We start from the raw sequence: 19,379 nt of genomic DNA, 5'->3' as shown, positions 1-19,379 counted from the left end.
AAAGTATCTAAGAGGTGTGCGAGAAATTCTGTAAGACTATATTAAAGCCAGGAGCCCGCGGCGCTTCCCGGGATCCGTAGACCCAGGCTCCGCCCTTCGGCCTGCGCTCTGCACTGCGCATGTCAGGCTTGTGTTCCCCTCCCCCAGTCAGCAACGGGTGGAGAGGCGGTGGCAGCGGCGGCTAAAGGGGCGGAGAGGGAGGAGCGCGGCGGGACGCGGCCTGGACCGCGCGTACTTCGGGCTGTTGTGTTCTCTTCGGTTCGAGGTAGTAGGAGTTTCCGCTACAGCAGCAGGTTTGTGCGAAGTGGGTCTGGATGCGGGGCCGCGACCCCTTAGTGGCACTGGAGGCAACTGCGGGGCCTAGTGAAGGCCAGGGAACCGCGACCTCACTTAACAAAGAGTGGCGGAGCGTCTGGGCACAGGAGGCCCAGGGAGCCGGGGAAGGGTAGGAGTACGGGGCTGAGGCCTCAAGAGGTCCTAAGGAGCCGCGTCGGCCTCCCCCGGCTCTCGCTTTTCTCGCGACTCTTACGAAGGCCCAGTTGGCGGTTTTCCGGAGGCGGCGCCTGCCCGCTCGGCTACGGAAGGGATTTGCAAGGGATAGCCCCCAGGAGGATTCTGACCCTAGTCGCCAGCAGTTGGCAGGTGCAAGCTTCAAAATCGGGGGGATTTTATAGGCGAAAGTTGCCAAATCGGAGACAGTCAAAAAGTCGGTGATCTTTGTGCAGCCTTGAGTAGATCAGTGATTAGCATCACCGTCGTCACACAAACTTTTTTGCGGCTTTCGTAAAAGCTTATTTGATGCGAGTAAATAATTTATGTGGAGTTGCAAGCACACATAGCAATAATATAAAGAGAAATTATTTACTAGTCAAGAGTTCGGGGGGAATCATAGCTTTCTTATCACCTTAGTGAAGCAGTCCCCCTTTTGCCCTTCACTCCTGTAGAGTCCAGTTTCCTTTGGCTTCCCTGTATGTTTTTTGTAATGATGTTTCTGTATCTCTTCTCCCCTGTATATACAGCCTGTAGTAGAGTATTTTTTTATTCTCTGTGGTGTTTCAGAGCCAAACCCAGTTCTGGCACACAGGAGGTAAGCAGTAACTGTCGTACAAAATTAATTTTCAGGCTCTCAGTAGAGAAAACGTTATGTTGTGTTTTCCTGTACCTATAAGGGGCATTATATGGACTAATTTGCAATTCGTTCATTTAAGAAATATTTTTATTGATGCCTACTGTGTGCCTATTAGGTCTCAGAGCTTACCCTCTTGAAACTTCCTTTGTACTGGGGAGAAGACAGACAGTAAGCAAATATATAAATGATGCTGTGTATTACATGATTATGAATGCCTTAGGAAAAAATATAGCCGGAAAGAAGGATGAGAAGGTGTTGTATTTTGAAATAGGGTGGTCAGGCATGCATTTACAGATAAGCTAATATTTAAGCAGACCAAAAGCGGGTGAGGGAGTGAACCCAGCCAGTGTCTAGGGAAAGGAATGTTCTAGGCAGAGGGAACAGCAAGTGTAAAGGCCTGAAAGAGGACAATGCTGGCCTTTTAGAGGAACACTTAGAAGACCAATGTGCTGGTAGCGCTGTGAGCAAAGGAGGGAGTGCTAGGAGATAAGATCGGGGAAGAAAAAAATTGGGGTTGGGAGCAGAACCATTAGGACCTTTTGGACTATTGTGAAGATTTCACATGTGCTCTGCCAGAGATAGTAGCCATCAGAGGGGTTTGAGCAGAAGAGTGATAAGATCTGACTTGGATTGTATTGTAATAATTTAGTGAAATTCATGGAGGAGTGCAGTTTATATTTTAGTTTTTATCCAATTGATACTCATATAATCAGCTCTTAGTTTCTTCAAGCTAACAGAGGAAAGGGATGTGTCTAAAATAAGTATAACTCAGCATTTACTTCTATTTGGCTTTAGAAGAATGTGATGAAATTCTTGGGTTTTGCACAGATTTTCGTTAAAGAACTGGCTCGTTTATAGTGTTTGAAATGTTCTCTAAGCAGATTATGCAAAATGCATTACTCCAAAAATGCAAGTGATAAAGTAATATGGTTGTTTTGTGTTTTTTTAATTTTTTTTTTATTCATTTTGGAGAGGGAGAGACAGAGAGAGAGGAGAGACAGAGAGAGAGAAGGGGGGGAGGAGCTGGAAGCATCAACTCCCATATGTGCCTTGACCAGGCAAGCCCAGGGTTTCGAACCGGCGACCTCAGCATTTCCAGGTCAATGCTTTATCCACTGCGCCACCACAGGTCAGGCCTAAAGTAATATGGTTTTATAGTCAGTTGTATTAGTCCACTATTTTTATTTATTTATTTATTTATTTACAGGGACAGAGGAGGGGGTAAATGGGGACAGACAGACAGGAATGGAGAGAGATGAGAAGCATCAATTATCAGTTTTTCACTGAGACACCTTAGTTTAGTTGTTCATTGATTGTTTTCTCATATGTGCCTTGACCGTGGGCCTTCAGTAGACCTAGTAACCCCTTGCTTGAGCCAGCGACCTTGGGTCCAAGCTGGTGAACTTTTTGCTCAAGCCAGATGAGCCCGTGCTCAAGCTGGCAACCTCTGGGTCTCGAACCTGGGTCTTTTTGCATCCTAGTCCAACACGCTATCCACTGCGCCACCACCTGGTCAGGCAGTCCACTATTTTTAAAGTCATTTAGATCATATCTTATTTTCTACCCTTATCCAAAATAGAAACTCTAGCCAATTTATTTTTCTTTTGTTCCACACTTATTCTAACTTTCTAGCCTTTGCTATTTCTAGCTTTCCTCCCTGGAATCTCTTTCCTTCATACTTCTCTGTTTAGCTTGCATCTTTCTTTGCCTCCCTCCGGGTTCTAGCTATCTTATGAAGTCTCCCCACTTGTCAGCTCATAATGATTTTTGGATTCTTCAGTGTCATGCTGCACTTATGTATGGCATCCCTGAGTTGAAAGAGATATGAGAAGTGTAGCTTGATATTCTCCATTTACCAATGGAGAAATTGATTTCTGGAAAAATAAGATAAACATGACTGTTAGTAAATATTATGCATTTACCATGTTGTAAATGTGTTTTTGTGTGTGAACCCAGTTTATCATATCAACTGTGAAATAGGTGATATTTTCATAATCTTACAGATGAGGAAACTGAGATCGAGAAGCTAAATAACTTCCTTGAGCTTCCTCAAGGTTCACATCTAGTTAATGGCAAAGCTAGAGTTTGAACATAGCTTGATTCCATAGTTTGTGTTACTTTACTATGTTATTATGATTTTCTACTAAGTCCAGTATTTTGGTGCCTGGAACTATACCAAGTAGCACCTTACAACTATCTTTAATTTTTCTCTTTGGCCAACCTGTAAATCTCCTTGGGTCTCCTATATATTGAATGAACTTGGTTAGTGAAGATATACTCTGGAAAACAGAAGTTAAAAAGTGGACAAGCCTGCTTCTTCACCCATGAAACCTGTGACATGGAGTTGGAGAGAGATAACAAGAACACAAATTATGATTAAATATTGGGTGTTTGAGGAAGGAGATAGCATTTCTCTGAGGAAATCGTATTCCTATCATAGTTTAGGAGTTGGTATTTAGATGGACTTTAAAAGATAGGACTTTGTTAGGTAGATAGATGGGTGGGTATAATGAGAGATTTTGTGGGGAGAGAATCCAGGTTAGAGGGGAGAACATTCACCAAAGTGTTTGGTTTTCTTTAGAAACCCTAGGAGTGTAAAGTAGTTTTTTGCCATATGGGAGAGTCTCATTCCAGCCTGACTGAGTAACTGGGAAGCTATTGAGTTGAAGGGAATGACAGAATCAGAAATATGCGTCAGAACGGTTTAGGGCCAAGATCTGGAAGAACCTGGAAGAGGGTTTTTGTTGAGCATCTGAATGTTCATCTCCCTTGGCTGTGACATTCCCTAGATCCTCAGTATTAACAACATATTGCTTGTAAATAATTCTTACCAAATCTCCTCTTACTAAAATGTTAATTTTCATTAAAGCAGTATTTTCCAACTGCGGGTCCATGGACTGGTCTGCCAGAAATTTTGTGCCAGCTGCATCCTGATATATGAAGATTATACCCAGTGATCTTAGTTGAATTCATTTATGCTCAGGGTGATTTCTGTCTTAGCATTCCCTAAAACAACTCTCCTATTTTCACCAGTCCCCAAGTGTAAAAGTTGGAAACTACTGCACTAAAGGATTCCTGAAGAAAGCGGGAGATGGTCTTAAGTTCCAAGCAAACCAGTATTTATCAAGTAATTATAGTATTTTAGCCATGCATTAACTTTTATGGAAAGTCCAAAATGAGTGAAAACAGTTCCTACCTGGAACTAAGCATGGCCTAAAGGTAAAGAAAAACATAACATAAATCATATTTAATACTAAGCAGACTGAACTGAGTGCTGTATAATATATACTATAGTTCAAACAAAAACTAGAAGGTACATATGGGGGAGGGCCACACAGAACCAGCAAAGCAGAACATACTGTTCTTGGTCCCTTCAACAATGTCATTATAAGCTGTTTCTGGAACTCTTTTCCACATTGCTTCAAAATCCATTATAAACATTTTAATTTTTATTATTAGTGGTAAATCAATCCACTAATTAGTGAAAGTAAAAATCAAATAACTGCAGTTAACATTTTGATTAACAATCTTCTCGCTATCTTTGAATATGTAACACATGCTTTTACATTGAATTATGTTGAATCATACTATCCACCTTGTTTTAGGCCCTTCTTATTTGATTTAATGTGTAATGGATAGTTTTCCATAAATATAAGTAGTAATTAAAACTTTAAAGTTAGAATGTGTATTCCCTTTGACTAAACAATGACATTTAAAAAATTGATCCTAAGCAAGTAAGGATATGCACAAAGGTAAAAGCTATATGATATGTTTCACAACATTATAAAACAATAGTATAGAAATGTATTTATTGAAATTTAAAGATATTCATAGTATATCATTTGGTGAAGAAATCAGTAAAACTATGTGCAGTGTGGTGTCAGTTTTATTTTTAAATTGTATGTGTATACACAAGTGTTGAAAAATAGCAAAAGAGATCAACACAATTACATATTTGGGAGAGGAAATTTCAGGTAGTTTTTTGTTTGTTTTTTAATTAAGTGAGAGGCAGGGAGGCAGAGAGACAGACGCCACATGCACCCCAACCAGGATCCACCAGAGCAAGCTCCCTACTGGGCCATGCTCTGCCCAGCTGGGGCGCTGCTCCATTGCTCAGCAACTAAGGTGAGACCCTGGAGCCATCCTCAGCATCCCTGGGCCAGCTCGTTAGTTTGAGCCATAGCTGCAGGAGGGGGAGAAAGAGAGAGAAGAGGGAAGGGAAGGGGTGAAGCAGATTGTTTCTCCTGTGTGCCCAAGGGAATCAAACCGGGACTTCCTCAGGCTGAGGCTCTACCGCTGAGTCAACTGACCAGGGCCAATTTCAGGTAGTTTTAAACTTTGTTCCTTTTTGCTTTCTGAGCTTCCTGCTTTTCTACAAAACTTTTTAAATTAAAAATAGTTTCTTGAAGCTAAGTCTAATAAAATACTGTAAGAAATAGTTTTTACCTTATATTGGTATTGAGTGGATTGATGCCCAAGAAATTTCTTTGTAATCCTTAACTATAAGCTAACTGATTACATAAGGCAGCATATTGAATCATGGTTTCTTCTTGAGTGATGTTCTAGTCGGCATTTGCTTAATAAATGCATGATTCATAAGTACTCTTCCAATATAATTACATAGATAATTTCTACAAATACTATCTTAAATTTTGATTCTTTGAATCTTCTAGAAATCTAGATATCATTACCAGAATCTTTAATTTTGGGATAGCATTGCTGATAGCACCTCAGTCTCTGTTGTAGCAAGCATTACATTATATTGTAATTGTAGATTGTTTTTGTCTTCTGTCTTTTTATCTGTTTTCCTGGTAGACTGTAAACTCCTTGAGGATAAAATTTAAGAGATTAAGTCTTTTTATATCTTCAATTGCCTAAAACAAGCCTGGCATATACCAGATCTTCCAAAATACATTTTTTTTTTTGTATTTTTCTGAAGCTGGAAACGGAGAGACAGTCAGACAGACTCCCGCATGCGCCCGACTGGGATCCACCCGGCACCCCCGCCATGGGGTGACGCTCTGCCCACCAGGGGGCGATGCTCTGCCCATCCTAGGCGTCGCCTTGTTGCGACCAGAGCCACTCTAGCGCCTGGGGCAGAGGCCACAGAGCCATCCCCAGCGCCCGGGCCATCTTTGCTCCAATGGAGCCTTGGCTGCGGGAGGGGAAGAGAGAGACAGAGAGGAAGGCGCAGCGGAAGGGTGGAGAAGCAAATGGGCGCTTCTGTGTGCCCTGGCCGGGAATTGAACCCGGGTCCTCCGCACGCTAGGCCGACGCTCTACCGCTGAGCCAACTGGCCAGGGCCCAAAATACATTTTTTTAATGTTTATTTTATTGATTTTAGAGAGAGGAAGGGAGAGAGACAGACAAGAACATCAGTCTTTTCCTTTATGTGCTCTGATTGGGGATTAAACCAGCAATCTGCTTCAGGACGGTGCTCTAACCAACTGAACTATCTGGCCAGGGTGATACTTATTTTCTTAGGAGTATTTCTGCAGCTTAAAAAAAATGTTGAGCCCTGGCCGGTTGGCTCAGCGGTAGAGCGTCGGCCTAGCGTGCGGAGGACCCGGGTTCGATTCCCGGCCAGGGCACACAGGAGAAGCGCCCATTTGCTTCTCCACCCCTCCGCCGTGCTTTCCTCTCTGTCTCTCTCTTCCCCTCCCGCAGCCGAGGCTCCATTGGAGCAAAGATGGCCCGGGCGCTGGGCATGGCTCTGTGGCCTCTGCCTCAGGTGCTGGAGTGGCTCTGGTCGCAACATGGCGACGCCCAGGATGGGCAGAGCATCGCCCCCTGGTGGGCAGAGCGTCGCCCCTGGTGGGCGTGCCGGGTGGATCCCGGTCGGGCGCATGCGGGAGTCTGTCTGACTGTCTCTCCCTGTTTCCAGCTTCAGAAAAATGAAAAAAAAAAAAAAATGTTGAGCCCTGGCCGGTTGGCTCAGCAGTAGAGCGTCGGCCTGGCGTGTGGGGGACCCGGGTTCGATTCCCGGCCAGGGCACATAGGAGAAGCGCCCATTTGCTTCTCTACCCCCCCTCCTTCCTCTCTGTCTCTCTCTTCCCCTCCCGCAGCCAAGGCTCCATTGGAGCAAAGATGGCCCGGGCGCTGGGGATGGCTCCTTGGCCTCTGCCCCAGGCACTAGAGTGGCTCTGGTCACGGTAGAGCAACGCCCGGGAGGGGCAGAGCATCGCCCCGGTGGGCGTGCCGGGTGGATCCCGGTCGGGCGCATGCGGGAGTCTGTCTGTCTCCTCCCGTTTCCAGCTTCAGAAAAAAAAAAAAAAAGAGTTCAAAAAAAAAAATGTTGAATTAACAATCAAGTCCTATCAAAGGGGATGATTTTAAATGCTGCATTCCCAATTATATTGAGATCCCAATAAAATAAAAAGTTCTTTAGTGTTTTAGAAAATATAACCATTTCATTGAATTTATTAGCATACTGCATATCTGAAGTACAATGCTGAAGTTTTGATTGAGAAGCAAAAGTTTGTCCTGGCTGGATGGCTCGCTTGGCTGGAGCAATGCAGAGGTGGCTGGTTCAGTCCTTGGCTGGGGCACATACAGAAACAGATTGATGCTTCTGTCTCCCCCTTACCCCCCTTCTCTCTCTGGATTCAATAAAAATAAAAAATTTTTTAAAAATAGGAAAAAAAGAGAGAAGCAAAAGTTTAAAATGATGTTGTAGGTAGAGGTTGGGAGAGACTTAAATCAATGTGGTATTTATTTACTTCTTTAAAGTTAAATTTATATTAGTGTATCTTATTCCTAACAGATCAGTCATTGACACCATGAACTGGAATAAAGGTGGCCCTGGCACTAAGAGGGGATTTGGCTTTGGAGGTTTTGCCATTAGTGCTGGGAAGAAGGAGGAACCTAAACTCCCACAACAGTCCCACAGTGCCTTTGGGGCAACAAGCTCTTCTTCTGGATTTGGAAAGTCGGCTCCACCACAGCTTCCTTCGTTCTACAAAATTGGATCTAAACGGGCCAATTTTGATGAAGAAAACGCGTAAGTGGAATTTCCTGATATTTTAGCAAAGATTGGGCTTTAGATGATTCATTTCATCAATAGAAATTGAGGAAAAGAAAGAATTGGTTTCATGATATTACTTAAATTAGTTATCTCACTGAATAGCATTTTTCTAATAAGTTAAATTGTTGAGTTTATTCATTTGTAAGGAACATTAATACTGTGCTTACTTATAATTTTAGTTGTTCCAAAAGGGATTTGAGGCCATGAGACCTAAATGTGGCTGAAGAATTTTAAGTAATTCACATGGTGTTTGAAGGTCTTTATTGAAGTCTTTTATTGATATCAACATAAGTTGCTTTGTAAACACAGACAGTTGTCAGAACTGGTAGAGACTTAGTTTACCTTAACACCCAAGTCCTTAAAACTATACTGCTCACAAAAATTAGGAGATATTTTATTGCTTAATATTTATTTTGAAATATCCCTTAATTTTTGTGAGCAGTATATTATGTTGTAAGATCTTTCATTGGTAGCATGACCAGACGGTGGCGCAGTGGATAGAGTGTCGGACTGGCATGCGGAGGACCCAGGTTCGAGACCCCGAGCTCACCAGCTTGAGCCCAAGGTCGCTGGCTTGAGCAAGGGGTTACTCAGTCTGCTGTAGCCCCACGGTCAAGGCACATATGAGAAAGCAATCAGTGAACAACTAAGGTGTCGCAACGAAAAACTAATGATTGATGCTACTCATCTCTTTCCATTCCTGTCTGTCTGTCCCTTGATGCTTCTCATCTCTCCATTCTCCATTCCTGTCTGTCCCTATCTTTCCCTCTCTCTGACTCTCTCTCTCTGTCTCTGTTAAAAAAAAAAGAAGTCTTTCAGTGGTAGAAAATTTTCAGAATTTTTGCCCACAGTTCTCAGAAAACATTTAGCAATTTTTTTTTTTTTTTTTTACTTTGCCTAATAGAAGGTGGTGGTTATTATTAAAAGATGAGTTTGAAAGTTTGAGTTCTAATTTCTGTAGATTATAATTTTGCTCTTTGCTGAATCTGAAGGAATCTTTTAATGCTATTAATTCCAACCTGGTTGTGATACTACTTGAGATTTTTCTTTAAAAAAAAACTTCAAAATTAGCATTTTTAAAATACACAGCAGCATTTTAAAAAGCTGATATGTTATTCAGGAATTCAATACAGAAGTAGATGTTTAAGGTTCATCAGAGTCAAGAGTCATTCTAGCCTGACCAGGTGGTGGTGCAGTGGATAGAGCATCCACTGCAGAGGACCCAGGTTCGAAACCCTGAGGTCCCCAGTTTGAGCGCGGGGTCACTGGCTTGAGTGTGGGATCATAGACACGACCCCAAGGTCGCTGGCTTGAGCAAGGAGTCACTCACTCTGCTGTAGCCCCCCCCCCCCACACCCCCGTCAAGGCACAGGTGAGAAAGCAGTCATTGAACAGCTAAGGAGACAGGTGAGAAAGCAGTCATTGAACAGCTAAGGAGACTGAGGAGCCACAATGAAGAATTGATGCTTCTCATCTCTTTCTCTTCCTGCCTGTCTGTCCGTCTGTCCCTTTCTCTGTCTCTCTCTCTCTCTGTCTTTGTCTCATACACACATACCCAAAAAAGAATCATTATTCTAGAGAGAAGTTTACCATTTCAGGGATGGATACTTTTTCATTAACTAAATGAAACCTTTATAAATGAATATGCATTTGCATATGTGTGTAGCACATAATAGAGCTTTTAAAACAATTCCTATAAAGACTTGAAATGCTTTAAAATTTTAAGCTGCAGTTATTTAAACTTATGTATAATTATATTTAAGTTTATTAAATACTTAAATATTTGATTGTATTACTGTTTTATTTAATTTCCAGGTAAGGTCTAAACAGATTTTTTGTTTTATTTTAGTTTATTAAGAGCTGCATCCTTTTCTAAGATTTTTGTTAGTAAGAAAGTAATACTTTTTCTAGACTTTGAAGTTGTCTTTTCTGAATACCTAAGTAGTATGATGAATGATTTTGGATTGATCATTTATCCTTTTGTTGTTGTTGAAAGGTTTTGTGTATTGATTTTACAGAGGGGCAAGAAATATCAACTCATAGTTGCTTCACTTTAGTTCATTGCTTACTTGTATTTGCCTTGACTGGGCCAGCCCAGGGTTTCAAACCAGCAACCTCAGTGTGCCAGGTCAGCACTGAATCCACAGGTCAGGCTGATTGAACATTTATTTTTAATTCTAAAGGTTTTCTGTTGGTCCTTAGGAAATAGCCCAGAACTTTTGATGAAAGTCTCTAGCCTTATGAAGATCTCTCTAAAAATTTTAAAGGACTATAAGAATAAAATAGGGTTTTAATATTTCATATGAAAGTAATTTTTTCATAGCATACATTCTTGAATATTTGCTATATCAATTCAACAGTGATATTCTAAATTTGTACTGAAAATTTAACGGAACTGGGAATTAATTTGAACAGACATACTGAAATGGAGAATCTGCTGTGACTGACTTTGTCAGTATTAGAATTTTGCCTGCCTGACCAGTGGTGACACAGTGGATAGAGTGTCAGCCTGGGCTGAGCTGCTGAGGTCCCAGGTTTGAAATCTTGAGGTCACCTGCTTGAGTGCAGAGTTGCCAGCTTGAGCATAGGATCATCAACATAATCCTGTGGTTGCTGACTTGAGGCCAAAGGTCACTGGCTTGAGCAAAGGATCACTGGCTTGAGCAAGGGGTCACTGGCTCAGCTGGAAACCGCCCCCCCTCAGGCACATATGAAAGCAATCAGTGAACAACTCAAGTGCCACAACTACAACTTCATCCTTCCTGTTTGTCTCTCTCTTGCAAAAGAAAGAGAGAGAGAGAAAAGAAGAAGAAGGTGGTGGTGGAGGAGGAGGAGGAGGAGGAGGAGGAGAGGGAGGGAGGGAGGGAGAGAAAGAAGAAGAAGGATTTTGCTTGTATTAAGTAATACTTAATAATTCTTTACCCAAAGCCTGGAGGTCTCTAATTTGACCTGTGTAGTTTAAATCTATTTTATAGTAACATATATCATAATAAGCATTTCTGTTAAATGAAAGATTCACTGACCCCAAACTAAATGTTCATTTTACCAATCATGCATCTTAATTTTCAGATATTTCGAAGATGAGGAGGAAGATTCTAGCAATGTTGATTTACCTTATATTCCTGCTGAAAATTCACCTACCCGCCAGCAATTCCATTCCAAGCCAGCAGATTCTGACAGCGATGATGATCCCTTGGAGGCATTCATGGCTGAAGTAGAAGCAAGTATCAACTCTATTTTGTTAAAATGTTCAGCAATTAGAATAGACCAAATTAACCTAGTGCTTCAGTCCTCATACAGAATTTGTTTTCTGGCCCTTTTTGGGCAGAATTTTGCTCTGGTACTCCAGTTTCTAAAATATACTTCTACTTGCCCTGTAATCCTTGAACATAAAAGCTCAAGGTTTTTGTGTGTGTATTTTGTTTTAATAATTCTTGGTATATTCTTTAATGGAATGAACATGATCTCATTCAATCTACATTTATTAAATATATATTTATGTAAGGCAGTTAAATTTAAGGAAGTTTCTAAAATTATAAATTCTGTGTTCTCTACTTTTCATGTTTAGTCTTTTTTACTGCCAACATTATCATCAACATTCATGCCCTCCCTATAGAAATTGGAGCTTGTGATGATTTCCTTAAACTGTTTTTCACTAGGCCTTATAGTTTTTAATTTTGTCCTTTTTCTCCCATCTTTTTTACTTTCTTTCTATTTATTTGCTTACTAAGAAAAATGTTAAACACATACAAAAATAGAATAATAAAATGAGCCCCCCATGTGTACCTTTCACCCCACTTTATCAGTTAACAACTTTTGGCCAGTCTTATGTTATCTAACCCAGTGATTTTCAACCTTTTTTTTTTTTTCATGGCACAAACACACACTAATTACTAAGGTCAGTGCCCCTGACTAAATACAACCATTTTCATCTCATGGCACAAATAAATTAGTTACTAAAGAAGAAGAGCCTGACCAGGCGGTGGCGCAGTGGATGGAGCGTCGGACTGGGATGCGGAAGGACCCAGGTTCGAGACCCCGAGGTTGCCGGCTTGAGCGCGGGTTCATCTGGCTTGAGCAAAATAAAAAAAAAATAAATAAATAAATAAAATTGCTCACCAGCTTGGACCCAAGGTCGCTGGCTCCAGCGAGGGGTTACTCGGTCTGCTGAAGGCCCGCAGTCAGGGCCCATATGAGAGGGCAATCAATGAACAACTAAGGTGTCGCAACGAAAAGTTGGTGATTGATGCTTCTCATCTCTCTCTGTTCCTGTCTGTCCCTCTGTCTGACTCTCTCTCTCTGTCCCTGTAAAGAAAAATAAAGAAGAAGAGGCCAAGGCCCCTTTTTCTTTAGTAATTAGTTTATGAGTGTGTGAGAAACAGAGGTTGAAAATCACTGAATTCTAACCCCTCCCACACTTTTAGTTTGTTTGTTTGTTTTTACAGAGAGAGAGTCAGAGTCAGAGAGTGGGACAGATAGGAACAGACAGACAGACAGGAATGGAGAGAGATGAGAAGCATCAATTATCAGTTTTTCGTTGTTACATCTTAGTTGTTCATTGATTGCTTTCTCATATATGCCTTGACCTTGAGGCTACAGCAGACTGAGTAACCCCTTGCTCGAGCCAGAGACCTTGGGTCCAAGCTGGTGAGCTCCACTCAAACCAGATGAGCCCACGCTCAGGCTGGCGACCTCGGGGTCTCGAACCTGAGTCTTCCGCATTCCAGTCTGACACTATCCACTGCACCATCACCTGGTCAGGCACTTTTTAGATTTTTTTTTTAAAATAAACCTCAGACGTATTATTTTATCTATCAGTATTTCTGTATCTAAGATAACTTTTTTTTAAATTTTATTTATTTATTTTTACAGAGACAGAGAGTGAGTCAGAGAGAGGGATAGACAGGGACAGACAGGAACAGAGAGAGATGAGAAGCATCAATCATTAGTTTTTCATTGTGCGTTGTAACACCTTAGTTGTTCATTGATTGCTTTCTCATATGTGCCTTGACCGCGGGCCTTCAGCAGACCGAGTAACCCCTTGCTGGAGCCAGCGACCTTGGGTTCAAGCTAGTGGGCTTTTGCTCAAACCAGATGAGCCTGTGCTCAAGCTGGCGACCTTGGGGTCTTGAACCTGGGTCCTCTGCATCCCAGTCCGACGCTCTATCCACTGTACCACCGCCTGGTCAGGCACTTTTAGATTTTTTTTAAAGTAAACCTCAGACATTATTTTATCAGTATTTCTGTATCTAAGATAACTTTTTTATTTTAAATGGAGAGAGAGAGATACGGCGGGACAGACAGGGACAGGCAGACAGGAAGCGAGAGAGATAAGAAGCATGAACTCATAGTTGTGGTACTTTTAATTGTTCATTGGTTGCTTTCTCATATGTGCCTTGACCGGGGTGTGCTGCAGCTTAGCCACTTTTTGCTCAAAGCCAGCAACCATGGGGTCATGTCTAGGATCTCATGGCCAAGTCGGTGACCTTGGGGTTTTGAACTGAGTCCTCAGCACACTCTTTTTTTTTTAATTTTTATTTATTTATTTATTTATTTTTAGAGAGGAGAGAGAAAGGGAGAGAGAGACACACACAGAGGGAAAGAGAAAGGAGAGAAAGACAGAGAGAGAAGGTGGGGAAGAGCTGGAAGCATTAACTCCCATATGTGCCTTGACCGGGCAATCCCAGGGTTTCGAACCAGCAACCTCAGCATTTCCAGGTCGACGTTTTATCCACTGTACCACCACAGGTCAGGCCTCAGCTCACTCTTATCCATCCACTGCATCACCACCTGGTCAGGCTCTACCTGTTAAAAAACATATCATTGTACCAGAAAAATTATTACATATCTATCTGACTTTTATCTGTTATTCTTGTGATTCTCTTCCAGTTTTTCATATATTATAATTCTACAGTTCTCTATATTGATTTGCTTTATTCATTATGTACATTCCTTAGTGACTGCATCCACTTCTACAGCTTAACTTCTAAGTGAATAATTCATGTGTATAGTCTCTAGTCTCTCTTTGATTTCAACTCTTCTTTTCCAGAAGCATGTTGGCCATTTTTATATGGGTGTGTACCCCTGGCACTACTTAAATCCTATTCATTGTCTTTTCCTTCTCAACTAGGTTTTTTTTTCTCCATCTTATTTCTCTTAATGGCACCAATATTCACGAAACCACCTTGGATTTAACTTCTTTTCACTTCTTTCTTATTTTCTTTTTATTTATTTATTTTTGACAGAGAGAGGGACAGACAGGAAGGGAAAGAAATGAGAAGCATCAATTCTTTGTTGCAGCTTCTTAGTTGTTCAGTGATTGTTTTCTCATATGTACCTTGACCGGGGGACAATAGCAGAGTGAGTGACCCCTTGCTCAAGCCAGCAACCTTGGGCTCAAGCTAGTGACCTTGGGCTTCAAGCCAGCTCCCTTTGGGTTCAAGCCAGTGGCCATGGGGTCATGTCTGTGATCCCACATTCAAGCCAGTGAACCTGTGCTCAAGCCAGATGAGCCTGCGCTCAAGCTGGCAGGCAACCTCGAGATTTTGAACATGGGTCCTCCGCGTCCCAGTCCAATGCTCTATCTACTGCGCCACTGCCTGGTCAGGCTCTTATTTTCTTTTTAGCAGATGGTCAAGCATGTTCATGACTTAGTTCATTTAACCCTTAGAATAACATTGGGGAATAGGCAGAAAGAAAATACAGAAATGTAATTAACTAATAATAAAGCTAAACCCTGAGATAATTTGAATTTCATACCCCAAATCATGTCGGTACTGTGTTGCAGATCTGGGACTTACTTGCTTAGTATGCTGATAGCCAAGTTGTCTTTCCATATGTTATGCTTCCTTTCCTTTCATTTGCCAAGTCTGTTCATCTTTACAATAGCTCTTGCATCTAATTCCTTTCAGTTTCCAGTGTGTTTATCCTACTTTCTTCCCTCATTAACTCTTGCCTGGTCTAAATTCTTCCTGACTTAAGTTTTCTGCTCTCTTGTGTATGTGGTATACAGTGACAGAGTAACACTAAAGCTTGTTTCTTACCATGCTACTCCTCTTGCTCAAAACTTATTTTTTATTTTATTTTTTTTATATTTTTTTTTACAGAGGCAAAGATAGACAGGGACAGACAGACAGGAACGGAGAGAGATGAGAAGCATCAATCATCAGTTTCTCTTTGTGCATTGCGACTTCTTAGTTGTTCATTGATTGCTTTCTCACGTGTGCCTTGACCATGGGCCTTCAGCAGACCAAGTAACCCCCTGCTGGAGCTGGCGACCTCGGGGTCTCGAACCTGGGTCCTTCCACATCCCAGTCCGACGCTCTATCCACTGCGCCACCACCTGGTCAGGCAAAACTGTTATTTTATTGCTTATGAAGTAAAGTCCTTTCGAATTTCTCATTTACTTGTTCCCTGAAGTCTTCAGTTAAAATTCATCCTCTAAGGAAGGAGATAAAGAAAGAATCTAGTATGGATATATATTTTTGTTTGGCCTAGACATTGCTTTTTAAAAGTGTGAGGTGACATTTTTAAGATTAGGAGGTTTTATTTAAAAGATCATTCTCTTGAAAAGTGGAAAATCTGGCAATACTAAGCTTGTATTCTTACATGGAAAAATCGAACACTTGTACCAATCTAAAAACTTTTTGTTAAAGAAATTTTCTTTTAAGTTGATATGATTCCATGCAGCATTTTGTTTCATTAGGATCAGGCAGCTAGAGACATGAAGAGGCTTGAAGAAAAGGACAAGGAAAGAAAAAACGTAAAGTAAGTTGTTTTCTTCTTCCTCACAAAGGTTGTATAAAAATAAAGTATTTGCAAAACCCATATCTCCCAAAGTTTATAGGGGAAAAATGAAAATACATAAATTTCTTGACCAAGTTATCCTTGTACCTTGAATAATATTTGAGATTATAAATTTACAGTAATTTAAAAGCATTTTTTTTTTTTTTTACAGAATGATATTTGGTATTTTATAGTGTTTTTTTAGTAGACTCAGGAATGAGTTACAATGGGATTTAAGAGAGCATAATTACTTAAGTTTGGGTTCATTGTTCTGAGTTTGTTGTATAATTAATATAAAATAGGTTAATGCCTATAAGATTGATTATGAGAAATAATGATTGTGTCATTAATAAACTATGTACATTACTGATAAATAGTAAAGTCTCGTTAATTTAAGGAGTGACACTATGCTTTAGCAATTAGTCAGAACTTGAAATACATTATATAATGAGAAAGAGAATTCATCTCAATCCTTTGCTGAATACACTTCTGTTAAGGCTTTCCTACCAGACACTAGTAGGCTTGGTTATAGTTTTCCCTCTGCTTGGCAGTCAGTATTTCAGGCCCTCCCCCCAAGGTTCCTGTGCCATAAGGATGTCCAACCCTCTCTCTGGCGCTTACCATGTGTTGTGTCCTCTTTTAGTTGCCCTACACTGGTGGGGTAGCTTGCCTTAGGAATAGCAAGTGCTCTAGGATAGGCAGAGAGTCTGATTAGAAAGAGATGGTTGTGGAAACTAAGCAACCATACTTTCTATAGTTCCTGAGAGAGTCAGCAAGTAGCACTCGTCTCCTCTGTGTGAACTGCCAAGGGATTTTATTCTCAGACTTAAAAAGAGTTTATTGAGTTTTTCTCTCTGTTCCCAAGAATTCTAACTGAATGCAGTTAGTTACTCCAGAGTGAGAAACTTGGGGGGACATTAAGAAAATTGTGATTTCCTTTTTAGTGTATACCCAAAAACAGGACTTTTTTTTTTTTTTTACTGTAAAATGCTTTTTTGCAACTGTGTTTTTTGTATGGGGTTGACAAGGCTAGGCTCCTTGGGTATATATCTTCAGAAGTTTTTACTCCTTATACCCTTGTTATTAATTGATATTTCTGGGGGTACATATCACTCTATTTAAAAGAAATGCAAACTGCAGCATGTAAAGTGAAACTACACATACATGATGGATGGATAGTTTCCAGTGTGCTTATTGCTGCTTTGTTGTTATTAGTGTTGAGAGTTCCTGTTCTGTATGGAATTCAACACTAATCTGCTATAAGTATGGAGCTGGGTATGTGGAACATTTGCAGGGAAGTTTGTTTCTCCGCTTGTTTTTCCAGGGGTATTCGAGATGACATTGAAGAGGAAGATGACCAAGTGAGTTCCTATGCAGTATTTCTATCTTTTATTTTTACCCCACAAAGTCTATACTGGAGACAAGCTAGAGCTTGCCTTCACTGAAATGGCCATTCCTAATATTCAATAGGGAATGTCATTTGACTTGCTCCTTTTCTACATGTGTGACCTATTGGTAGTATAAAGATTCACATAGCTTTCTCCATGTTGAAGATGGAGCTTTTGATCAACTATGGCATCAAAAACTAATAGGAGCTTTATTTAGCTTGATTTTTTAATACAAATGTTTATTCTCATAAATCAAGAAGTAGAGTAGTGTGTGATCTATTGATGGCCTCTAGCAACATCTAATCTCTACCTCTTTCTAGGGGTTTTGTTTGTGATTCTTATACTTCAAGATGGAACATTTATGACTGCCTTTAGTATTTTTTTTCTCATTGTTCAGTTATGGGATGGTGAAAGGGAACCAAAGTGAGGTTTGTGGCCCTTCTAAGCAGAGTCAACTTCTAACTTGGATTGGTAAAGCCACAGCATGTGTTCCACAGCTCTGGGCAGGGTAGGGGGACACCCAACCCTAAGAAAGCTGTAGAATAGACAGATTTGTAAGTTTTCTGCTAAACAAGTTAAATCATTTCATAGTACTGTTTCACTCATTTCTTCTGATTGTCCCTCCAAGTACTAGTATTGTTAAAGGAATCAATGCTAGTAAAAGTCTTGTCTTATTTGGTAGGTATTTAAACTGCAATCATCTGGTACACTATGTGCACTAATTACAGGAGCAGATATGTTTCCAATTGTACTTGGTATGATTATGTTCTTGTGCTTTCCTGCAGGAAGCTTATTTTCGGTACATGGCAGAGAACCCAACTGCTGGTGTGGTTCAAGAGGAAGAGGAAGATAATTTGGAATATGATAGTGATGGAAATCCAATTGCACCTTCCAAAAAAATCATTGATCCTCTTCCTCCCATTGATCATTCAGAGGTATGGTGTTTCTTGCTGCATTTGATTGTGTTAAGCTGATATGGTTTCTTTAGCTTTACTGTTGAGGTTTTCTCAGTGTCTGAATGCTCCTGACTTTATCCCTTATATCATGAAAATATTTGTTCTTTGGGATCTTGTCAGCTTTGTTAAGTGGTCGAGTCAAAAAGTTACTGAGAGATCAAGGCTTTATAGCCTACGTTGTTCAGCTCAATCTCATGTTCACATCTGATTTTATGTGAGAAATTTTTTCCAAGTAATTGTACTTGTTTTCCAGACCGTCACTTTCCATCTTCCTTTCAAAATGAGTCCCTAGGCTTGCATTGTGGGAGAGTTTTTTTGCCTTTTTTTTTTTTTTTTTTTTTTTTGTATTTTTCTGAAGTTGGAAACAGGGAGGCAGTCAGACAGACTCCCGCATGCGCCCGACCGGGATCCACCCGGCATGCCCACCAGGGGGCAATGCTCTTTCCATCTCGGGGCTTCACTCTGCTGCAATCAGAGCCATTCTAGAGCCTGAGGCAGAGGCCACAGAGCCATCCTCAGCGCCCGGGCCAACTTTGCTCCAATGGACCCTTGGCTGCGGGAGGGGAAGAGAGAGACAGAGAGGAAGGAGAGGGGGAGGGATGGAGAAGCAAATGGGCGCTTCTCCTGTGTGCCCTGGCCGGGAATCGAACCCGGGACTCCTGCACACCAGGCCGACGCTCTACCACTGAGCCAACCGGCCAGGGCCACATTTGTTTTTTAGTTGCTGTAAATCTTTACTATTTCTCCCAGATCAGTAGCAGATAAGAGACTGTTGTTTCAAAGAGGTATCAGGAATTACAGGTTCCTTAAATTAGGAAAAGGAAATGAAGATATGAGTATACCCACTTAAAAAAAAATCATTATTTCATTGAAGTTAAATATCAGTCAAATTCTTGCATATCCTAGTGATCCTGAATCTAGAACAGTGATTCTCTAAGTGTGGTTCAGGAACTCCTGGAAGTATCTTTTCAGGAATTCTATAAAGTCAAAAGAACTTTCATAGTAATGCTAAGATTTTTGCCTTTTGTCTACTGGGTCAGCATTTGCATCAGTGGCTGAAAGCAATGGTAGATAAAACTGCTCAGACCTTAACATGA

At 41.0% G+C, this 19,379-nt stretch overlaps 1 protein-coding gene across 3 annotated transcripts in view; it reads left to right on the top strand.

Annotated features, from left to right (window-relative positions):
* Positions 1–148: 148 nt before the first annotated feature.
* The window catches only part of DDX42 (DEAD-box helicase 42), a 40,049-nt gene continuing 20,818 nt past the window's right edge, over positions 149–19,379 (top strand). The window contains exons 1-7 of one of the 3 annotated variants that reach the window (XM_066363032.1): positions 149–293; positions 5,132–5,254; positions 7,893–8,129; positions 11,223–11,373; positions 15,859–15,920; positions 17,263–17,299; positions 18,112–18,261. In XM_066363032.1, the coding sequence (XP_066219129.1) occupies positions 7,909–8,129; positions 11,223–11,373; positions 15,859–15,920; positions 17,263–17,299; positions 18,112–18,261 (621 nt within the window). In that variant the 5' untranslated portion in view covers positions 149–293; positions 5,132–5,254; positions 7,893–7,908. Of the gene's footprint in view, positions 294–5,131; positions 5,255–7,892; positions 8,130–11,222; positions 11,374–15,858; positions 15,921–17,262; positions 17,300–18,111; positions 18,262–19,379 lie in introns of those variants that run through there. The other 2 variants (XM_066363031.1, XM_066363033.1) reach the window with 2 other exon arrangements.

This window comes from Saccopteryx leptura, chromosome 2 (genome assembly GCF_036850995.1).
Source record: "Saccopteryx leptura isolate mSacLep1 chromosome 2, mSacLep1_pri_phased_curated, whole genome shotgun sequence".
Lineage (NCBI taxonomy): Eukaryota > Metazoa > Chordata > Mammalia > Chiroptera > Emballonuridae > Saccopteryx > Saccopteryx leptura.
This window is presented reverse-complemented; position numbering and strand designations above follow the sequence as displayed.